Source organism: Castor canadensis, chromosome 3, assembly GCF_047511655.1.
Source record: "Castor canadensis chromosome 3, mCasCan1.hap1v2, whole genome shotgun sequence".
NCBI classification, from domain to species: Eukaryota; Metazoa; Chordata; class Mammalia; order Rodentia; family Castoridae; genus Castor; species Castor canadensis.
In genome coordinates, this window is record NC_133388.1 from 161,007,738 (window position 1) to 161,018,229 (window position 10,492).

The 10,492-nt window shown below is 40.5% G+C and overlaps 1 protein-coding gene across 7 annotated transcripts in view; it reads right to left on the reverse strand.

The window, feature by feature from the left end:
* Positions 1 to 9,904, reverse strand: part of Rgs22 (regulator of G protein signaling 22) — a 118,657-nt gene extending 108,753 nt beyond the window's left edge. For all 7 annotated transcript variants that reach the window (XM_074068926.1, XM_074068923.1, XM_074068925.1 and 4 more), the window contains exons 1-2: positions 9,792 to 9,904; positions 9,414 to 9,442 (exon numbers count right to left, since the gene is read on the reverse strand). In XM_074068926.1, the coding sequence (XP_073925027.1) occupies positions 9,414 to 9,442; positions 9,792 to 9,837 (75 nt within the window). In that variant the 5' untranslated portion in view covers positions 9,838 to 9,904. The remainder of the gene's footprint in view (positions 1 to 9,413; positions 9,443 to 9,791) is intronic.
* Between the last annotated feature and the right edge of the window lie 588 nt (positions 9,905 to 10,492).

Consider the following 10,492-nt stretch of genomic DNA (forward strand, 5'->3'; position numbering starts at 1 on the left):
GAATTTGGCAAATCACATTGCCAAAAATTTCTAGACAATCCTCAGATTCAAATATTCATTTCCAGATGCCTCGCTCTTCTAAAAAAAACTCTAATTCAGTGAAGTGTAATGATGAAGCACTCGTTTTGTTTTTGTTTTTCCTTAATCCATTTCAGACAGATGTAAACTTTTATGGAATATACTAAGAACGAATTACTAGGAAATGAGACAAAAGGACACATGGTGCAATTCCAATTTTTTATTGTTAAATTCACTAAACATACTCCATCAAATTGCCATAAAATTTCTAAATGCTTGCTCTGTATTGCTCAGGTCACTTGCCAAAGACTGATGAGTTCTCAGGTGGCACTGGTAGTCTCCTGCCCAAGCCCTTTGGTCCTTTGGCAGCTCCTGGCATTCAGGCACAACCTCAAATTTATATTTACACACATCCAGAACCACTTCAAGTATTATTCAAATACATCAAAATTGGCATTTCTTTTCTAAAATTGTATCACAATTTCTACTGATATTAGATACCAGCTCAGTCCTCTTGTGGCACTTCAGCAGGAAGGCTTGAACTTTTCCAATGAGTATATTCTCATGCAGTCACTAGTTCAATGTGTTCAAACACTTTGCCACATTAGCAGCCAGAGGGTCTTGCAAACCAATAAAGACATGATAAATCCTTTACTCCTAAAGCCCTTCAATTACAAAAAAAAAATTAAAAATCTGAAAAAGTAGCCCAATTGTTCTCATTAAGTTTCCATAATTCAATTACTAACACATGTAAAAATTAATTAAATCTTCACACTTGGGTTTATTATCTCCAAATAACCACTAAACTGTTGATGGTTAAAGGTATAACCAAGAAGAAAATTGAGTTACAATCAATTCTTCCATTACATCATTTCTCCAAGTTGACTGCAAAATTTGCAACACATATTCTCTGCTGACTGATACATGGAAAGAGGGAACACTTCTTCAGAATTGAATATAGTATTGAAATCTGGCTTTCCATGTATTACAGGTGTGCCACCTGTGAAAGTGGAAGTCAGCTTTTCCACTTTTACTCCTAACTTCTTGAATTTCATACTGAAAGGGAGTTAAGCAAAATAGTTTATGTGTACTTGCTAATTATGGAGAGTTAAAAAATTTTGCTCATTAGACATCATCAATAGCTACAGCAAGGTAGCAGGATATAAAATCAACATAGAAAAATCATTAGCATTTCTATACACTAACAATGACAAACTGAAAAACAATGTATGAAGACAATTCCATTTACAATAGCCTCAAAAAAAAATCAAATACCTAGGTGTAAACCTAACAAAAGATGTGAATGACCTCTACAAGGAAAACTATACACTTCTGAAGAAAGAGATTGAGGAAGACTATAGAAAGTGGAGAGATCTCCCATGCTCATGGATTGGTAGAATCAACATAGTAAAAATGTCTATACTCTCAAAAGTAATCTACATGTTTAATGCAATTCCCATAAAAATCCCAATGACATTCATTAGAGAGACTGAAAAATCTACCGTGAAATTTATATGGAAACACAAGAGGCCACGAATAGCCAAGGCAATACTCAGTCAAAAGAACAATGCTGGAGGTATCACAATACCTGACTTCAAACTATATTACAAAGAGTAACGATAAAAACAGCATGGTACTGGCACAAAAACAGACATGAAGACCAGTGGAACAGAATAGAGGATCCAGATATGAAGCTACACAACTATAACCAACTTGTCTTTGACAAAGGAGCTAAAAATATACGATGGAGAAATAGCAGCCTCTTCAACAAAAGCTGCTGGGAAAACTAGTTAGCAGTCTGCAAAACACTGAAACTAGATCCATGTATATCACCCTATACTAATATTAACTCAAAATGGATCAAGGATCTTAATATCAGACCACAAACTCTAAAATCGATACAGGAAAGAGTAGGAAATACTCTGGAGTTAGTAGGTATAATTAAGAACTTTCTCAACGAAACCCCAGCAGCACAGCAACTAAGAAATAGCATAGATAAATGGGACCTCATAAAACTAAAAAGTTTCTGTTCATCAAAAGAAATGGTCTCTAAACTGAAGAGAACACCCACAGAGTGGGAGAAAATATTTGCCAACTACACATCAGATAAAGGACTGATAACCAGAATATACAGGGAACTTAAAAAATTAAATTCTCCCAAAACTAATGAACCAATAAAGAAATGGGCAAGTGAACTAAACAGAACTTTCTCAAAAAAAGAAATTCTAATGGCCAAAACACACATAAAAAAATGCTCACCATCTCTAGCAATAAAGGAAATGCAAATTAAAACCACACTAAGATTCCACCTCATCCCTGTTAGAATAGCCATCATTAGCAACACCAACAACAACAGGTGTTGGTGAGGATGCGGGGAAAAAGGAACCCTCTTACACTGTTGGTGGGAATGTAAACTAGTACAACCACTCTGGAAAAAAATTTGGAGGCTACTTAAAAAGCTAAACATTGATCTACCATTTGATCCAGCAATACCACTCTTGGGGATATACCCAAAAGACTGTGACACAGGTTACTCCAGAGACACCTGCACACCCATGTTTATTGCGGCACTATTCACAATAGCTAAGTTATGGAAACAGCCAAATGCCCCACTACTGACGAACGGATCAAGAAAATGTGGTATCTATACACAATGGAATTTTATGCAGCCATGAAGAAGAACAAAATGTTATCATTCGCTGGTAAATGGGTGGAATTGGAGAACATCATTCTGAGTGAGGTTAGCCTGGTCCAAAAGACCAAAAACCGTATGTTCTCCCTCATATGTGGACATTAGATCAAGGGCAAACACAACAATGGGATTGGACTTTGAGCACATGATAAAAGCTTTAGCATACAAGGGAGGTGTGAGGATAGGTAAGACACCTAAAAAATTAGCTAGCATTTATTGCCCTTAACGCAGAGAAACTAAAGCAGATACCTTAAAAGCAACTGAGGCCAATAGGAAAAGGGGACCAGGAACTAGAGAAAAGGTTAGATCAAAAAGAATTAACCTAGAAGGTAACACACACGCACAGGAAATCAATGTGAGTCAATGCCCTGTATAGCTATCCTTATCTCAACTAGCAAAAACCCTTGTTCCTTCCTATTATTGCTTATACTCTCTCTACAACAAAATTAGAAATAAGGGCAAAATAGTTTCTGCTGGGTATTGAGGGAGTGGAGGGGAGAGGGAGGGGGCGGAGTGGGTGGCAAGGGAGGGGGTGGGGGCAGGGGGGAGAAATGACCCAAGCCTTGTATGCACATATGAATAATAAAAGAAAAAAAAAAGAAAATGTGGTATCTGTACACAATGGAATTTTATGCAGCCATGAAAAAGAACAAAATGTTATCATTCCCTGGTAAATGGATGGAATTGTAGAACATCATTCTGAGTGAGGTTAGCCTGGCCCAAAAGATCAAAAATCGTATGTTCTCCCTCATATGTGGACATTAGATCAAGGGCAAACACAACAAGGGGATTGGACTTTGAGCACATGATAAAAGCGAGAGCACACAAGGGAGGGGTGAGGATAGGTAAGACACCTAAAAAATTAGCTAGCATTTGTTGCCCTCAACACAGAGAAACTAAAGCAGATACCTTAAAAGCAACTGAGGCCAATAGGAAAAGGGGACCAGGAACTAGAGAAAAGGTTAGATCAAAAAGAATTAACCTAGAAGGTAACACACATGCACAGGAAATTAATGTGAGTCAACTCCCTGTATAGCTATCCTTATCTCAACTAGCAAAAACCCTTGTTCCTTCCTATTATTGCTTATACTCTCTCTTCAACAAAATTAGAGATAAGTGCAAAATAGTTTCTGCCAGGTATTGAGGGGAAGGGGGGGAGAGGGAGGGGGCGGAGTGGGTGGTAAGGGATGGGGTGGGGGCAGGGAGGAGAAATGACCCAAGCCTTGTATGCACATATGAATAATAAAACAATAAAAATATTTTGCTCATTATGCTGGACCCTCAAGTCAGAAGAATTACAATTTCTTCCTAATTCCAAAAGATGTATCGTATACAAAGAAGCTCTTATAAACAGGGAAGAGGAAATAAGATAATTACAGACAGAAAAACACAGTCCAAGAAAGAATATAATCCATGGCATAAGAGAATTACAATATAAGCAGTTTCCTCCAAAGGAAAGAAATGTGTCATCTGGTGGGAAGAATCAGAGAGACTCAACAGGGAAAATGGCATTTGAAATATATTTCAAATAACTTCAAATTCTATGAAGTTAAATATGAGATACAATGCAGAGTGCAGAGCAAAATGCATGAAGAAAGAAAGGCCAGAAAGCAAAACAGGATAGCCATCTTGAGAATAAGATTAAGAATCAACTGTGAGGGAACCTGATGGAATCTTCGGGAATTATAGAAATGCTCTTGATAAATTGATGGAAATTTAGGTTACACAAGTGCACATTTGTCAAAAAATTTATCAAATGACAATTCAAAAAATTTTAAGTTTATAGTATATAAACTTTATATCAACAAAAGAATAATAAATTAAGATTGAACACACTAGCTTGTGACATTCACACTGAAGTGTTTTGGAGGAGTATATCAATGTCCATAACTTTTTTTTTAATGCATCAAAAATAAGATTAATTAGATGGGTGCTGGTGGCTCACATCTGTAATCCAAGCTACTTGAGAGGCTGAGATAGGGAGGCAGTTCCAGACCAGTCCAGGCAAATAGTTCACAAGACCCCCATCTCCAAAATAACCAGGACAAAATGGACTGGAGGTCAAGTGGTAGAGTGCCTGCTTTACAAGCACGAAACCCCGTGTTCAATCCCCAGTCCTACAAAATACATAAACAAATAAAGTTGATGGATGGCTACCAGGCCAGGGAAGACAGAAATGGGAAAAGGCAAATATAGTGAAATAGTTGAAATTTTGGTAGGTATATCAGTGTTCACTATCTAATTCTTTTAACTTCATAAGTTTAAACTTTTTTATTATAAAATGTTGTATGTGGTACTTATGCATAAAAAAATTAGACCAAATTTCTCACACCTTATGGACAGTCTTCTTAGACTCCTATCTACTAAATGACAACTCTCTAATCACTGCCATTGTCTCGAGATTAAATCCCCTGAAATCCTATCCACTAAAAGTCAGACTTCTGAGACTGCTTGCTTATCCTCCTGTCCATAAGAAGCCAAAATTTGTGTTTTCCTAACCCTCCTTTCCACACCACCCATTGGATCAGTCTTCCTTGCCTCATTTAATATACAGGATCCACCTGTTTCAATCCTTTCTACCACAAAAATGGCTTGTGATGAATGTAATTTGGATCCTGCCAAATTACTTAGAAAACTTAGAATTCTTAGTAAACTTAGAATTACTCTTATATCCTCTACAATTTAGAATTATACTTCTAAACGTTTGCACATACTGACTATTCTGCTGGAAAGTTTTTTCTCCCCTATTAATCTACCTATCCTTTTTCTTCTCACAAAGTCTGGAATAGTGCCAATGCATTTTCCTTCTAAAAACCTTTATTACTTCATTTCATAGTTGTCTGCATACAGATATCACACACTGGCTTGTGAGCTTCTGGAGGAAAAGGACTGTTTCTTACTAAGTTTTAAAAGTCTCAATGCCTTTAGGTAGCAGATGCTCACAACGTTGTTGGATGAATGCTTTAGTTATTACACTGAGGGCATGAAACCCAAAAAGATTTATACCCATCAAAGACTCTAATTAAATAATACTAATAAAATAAGAAGATTTTGTCAAAACAGAAAGTATGAAACAAATACTATGAGCGGAGGAACACAAAACCAAACCACCACTGAAATGAAATAGAAGTTTCTTTGTCTCATCATAAGCTCTTCTTGGCTTCCCATTGTGGCTTCCTAAATATTAGGACCCCATGCCCCTTTGATCCTTCCATCCTCAAGAGGCCATTTCCAGGTTGGCACAGTGGCTAAAGCCCATAATCCTAGTTACTTGGGAGGTGGAGATTGGGAGGATTGCATTTCAAGACCAGCCTGGGCAAAAAGTCCACAGGACCCCATCTCAATCAATAAAAAGCTGCACATGGTAACATATGCCTGTCATTCCAGCTACATGGAAGATGTAAACATGAAGATCTCAGTCCAGGTGAGCCCAAGTATAACTATAAGACCCAATGTGAAAAACAATGAAGGCAAAAAAGGGCTGGGGTTGTGGTTCAAGTGGTAGAGCACCTACCTAGCAAGCATGGGGCCCTGTAGTGCCTTCCCCCAAAAAAGATGCCATTTACACTTCATGAAGATGACTCTTCAGCTCTAGCACCAAATCCTTGTTCCAGCCACCAGGAAGAAGAAAAAGGGCTCATTTTCCCTCTCTCACCTACATTAGTATTAGAGTCAGAAATAACCACCTTCCAAATGTAGCTCAGCTAGCTCCTAGCTGTGTGATCAAGGGGTCAGTTATTTGATGTCTATAAACATCAACCTTCAAGAAGTAGGACACCACACCTCTGCTTGCATCCTATCGACCAGAGTTCAGTTATATGACCAATTTGGCTGCAGGAGATACTAGAAAATGTTGCCTTTATTCTGGATAGTACAGCATCTAGTGTCTAGCATGGACAAGGAGAAAATGAAGTTTGGGGAGCTACAGGTCTCTGCCACACTCTTTCTTCTAAGGATATGAACTTTATTAATGAGAACAATACTTTGGAAAAACAAGGGTAAATGAAACTATGTTCAAGACAGGTTAATAATTTAAGCTGTGGACAACACTTGGTCGAGTGTGTGAATTTGAGGATCTGGTCACCAACTGGTCTCCAAGGGAAGCTGCCCAGAGCTCCAGGGCAGTCTGCATGATGTTAGTTTGGAAAGGTTTCACGGAGGAGATGAGCTAGGCCTAGAAATATGTGCAAGACAGTGAAATGAACAAGGAAGGGCAACTGGGCCAAACTCGACAGCACAGGCCAGAGGGTAGTTTGGCTCAAGCAGGAGGCATGTGGAAGTATTTTATAAACTCCAAACGGGATGGATGTCAGATTCATCACAGAGAAAAATATTGGAAGGCCTGGTGAAAGACAAAAAGTTCTAGAAAAGTGTGAAGAGCTCTACTAATTCCTAGGTGTGTGGCCTCAGGCACAGTTGTTAAACTCTGTGAAGTTCTGCTTCCTGTGAAATATGGGTAATAATGACCTCACAGGGTTGATTTGAGGTTGAATGCTACCATATAGTTGGCATTTAATAAATAAAATTTTATTAATAAAAGCTCTGAGCAGTCAAGTAACATGAAATATAGAGGTTTTTAGTGGTGCTTGCTAGGCAAGTGCTCACTACCACTTTAACCATGCCCCTAGCCCTTTTTGCTTGAGTTTTTTTTCAGACAAGTTCTCGAGATTTTGAAGGGGTGACAGGGAGGGAAATTCTTGGACAAAGACTAATAACTGAGATTACAGGCATGTACCATTACACAGTAATTGGGTCTTGCTAAATTTTTTTTTTGCCTAAACTACTTCTCTTCTGATTTCTACCTCTAAAGTAGCTAGGATTACAGATGGGCCACCATACCTAGCTCTAAAATAAAAATTTTTTCTTTTTATTTTTTGGTGTGACTGGGGTTTGAACTCAGGGCTTCACACTTATAAAGCAAATGGTCTACTGCTTGAGCCACACTTCCAGCCCTAAATTATCTTTCAATTTAAAGTACTTGATAAATGTTTGCTGAAGAAAAAAGAGGAGGAAAGGCTTTGGTTTGGGCGACTTGGTGGCCAGTGGCACTATTAACAAAATTAAGAAAAAGTGAAGGTAAAGGAGAATTGGGGGAGGAGAGATAAAGGTTCTGTTGAGGTGACACAGGAACATTTAGATGATGAAGATGGCCAATAACCCACTGGATATGCAGCAGTGGCATCCAAAGTGGTGTCTGTGCTGGAGGTGTGTATAGATTTGGAAGTCCTGTGAGATGGGGGGAGGGGTAGCTGAAGTCCTAGAAGCAAAAGAGAAGATCGCCCAGAGAAAGTCTAAGGAACAGAATCCTAAAGAAGTTGAATACTTTCATGAGAAAAGAAAAAGAAGCTGGAAAGAGGCAATAAAAATAAGAGATGAAAGAACTAAGAGCTAGCATGGGGGAGGAGGGAGTGCACTGGGGATGCAGCTTGGTAGACAGCTTGCCTAACACATTCATAGGCATGGGTTCGATTTCCCCAGCACTGTCAAAAAAAAAAAAAGGCATCCAAGGAAGGAGGAGGAGTGGATGATAGTCTCCAAGCTATTATAGGTTTGTAGACAAGGTCAAATGACTTAAATGGTTAGCAAACTGCTCAAACATTGAGAGGTGTGTTACTAAGTACTCTTCAGAGAGCTCAAGCTGGAAGTGTATGGGAAGGATTCTCTGACTCCAGAAATGCTCGTCTTCTGCTGCTGGAATGAAGAGCAGTTCAGGGTCAAGGCCTAAACTTTCCCACTAAACAGACCTCACTCAGCCAACATGGCCAGATGATGCAACAAGCTCTGTGGATCTCTACATGGGTGTGGGGTCACTCTCTTTCTCTCTCTCTCTCTCTCTCTCTCTCTCAACACAAGCAGTGGACCAAAGGCCTGGAAAGCTGAAAGTGGAAGCTACCAGTATCTGCAGAATTAGCTGGCTCTCTCTCATCCCTTTCTAGACTTAGCCTCAGCATCTAAGAACTGATCTTTGAATATACAATCACTGTGCTTGTTGAATAAAACACCAAAAGTAAATAAGATCACCAGCCAACACGTGCAGTAAGCACTGGAGGGCATAAGTAAATAGTAGAAACAAGGTGTCTTAGAGGTTGGAATCAGACTCAGACCTTCCTAGGAATAAGGCTCTGCTACTTTCTGTCTGTAACCTGAGGCAAGTGCCTTAAATATATAAATAGGAATTACAATAGCACCATCCTAAAGCTACCACTCAACCTAAACGATGATGTAATAAGATGTGGCAAAATACTTAGAATCATTCAGTTTCTCCAGAAGTTTGAACTGAGAAGAATGTATAGAAAAGTTTAAAGTGATTGAAGTCACCCCCTCAACGTTAATCAATGCAACCTACTAATGTTTACTGCAACAAGGAACTGCACAGCCACATCACAACAAAACCATGGAGATAAAACCTGTCTCCTGGAGACACTAAAGAATTTAGAGAAATTAATTGAGGTCATTTAAGTGAGAGAACTTCAATAATGATTAAAAATCCACCATATAAATCAATTGGCCCCTTCTTAAAAAGGTACCTTTAAAGAATGCAAAAAAGCATTGTACACAGTTATCACCATTGTCACGAAAGCAAAGCTACACACATTCGTTTAGCAAAAAGGGAAAACACAGGTTTCTAGGATCTAATGTTTGCTATTTTCTAAAAAGCCAGGGGGGGCGGTGGGTAGAAGTAGGCCTTCTAAGTTGTACTTACAAATTCTTCTTCTGTAATATCTGGTGGCTCTGAAACAAGATAAAATATTACATTATGTCATTCAAATCTGATTTCTTTCAGAGCAAACGAAATAAGCTGAGACAGCGCCTAGCCCTACTTAACAAATGGGCAAGCTCAGTTAACTTTTGGCGGTCTGTCGGTTCTCTGCACATGGATTGAATTGTGAGTTGGAATTCAAGGTGGAAGTGGGGAGGAGCGGCGTCTGGAACCCAGCTTGTCCCTAATCCGCTGTGACCCTGGCGTTAACCTTGCGGCCCGAGGCCCCCCGCGCCGCGGTCCAGAGAGCTCCGCCGCCCCGCCGCGCGGTGCGGGAGGGGACGGGCGATGGACGAGGCGGGGAGGCCGGCGGTCACCTACCGGCGGTCAGCCGCTTCTCGGGCATGCCGGCGCCCGCGCGGGCCATCAGGGCGCCATCCGCTCGGGCCCGGCTCCGGCCCGGCTCAGCCCGGCCCGACCCGGCTCTCCCGAGCGACGCGGCGCGCGGGCCTGGCGTTGCTATGGAGCGGGGACAATGCGGGCGCCGAGGCCCAGGCCCGCGCTCCCGCCCCGGCCTCCCCGCAGCCCGACACCGGCGTCGGTTACCCGGGTGACCGCAGCTCGGGACGGTTGTCCACGGCGCCCAGGGAGACCTGGGGTCCCCTACTAAGAACAGGCCGGAGGGGCAGAGAAGGGCGGCCAGGGGTTTTCTTCCTAAAGCAGAGGGTGTTCGGTGCACACAGACCGCTCTGCATCTCGGAAGCCTGCAGAAAGTGTTAAATCTCCATGGGCTTTAGGAGATACTTTCACCTTCGCACTTTTGCTCCAGTCGGTTATTACTGCCCCATTTCTGCGCTACCTAAACTTTAAACATTACCCAAAGAGGTTGTTGAAGACGGAACATAAACTGAGGTTATCTAACATGTATGTTTAGGGAAAACTTATAATAAAAAGAGTTTAAGTACAAAGAGTGGAATTTGAAAACAATACTAATCCTAAATTGGAAAAAAATTTACATTTTCAAAAAAAAAAAATCATCTATCTCAAATGTCCAGCCCAGATCTTCCCACCTCACCCCAAAG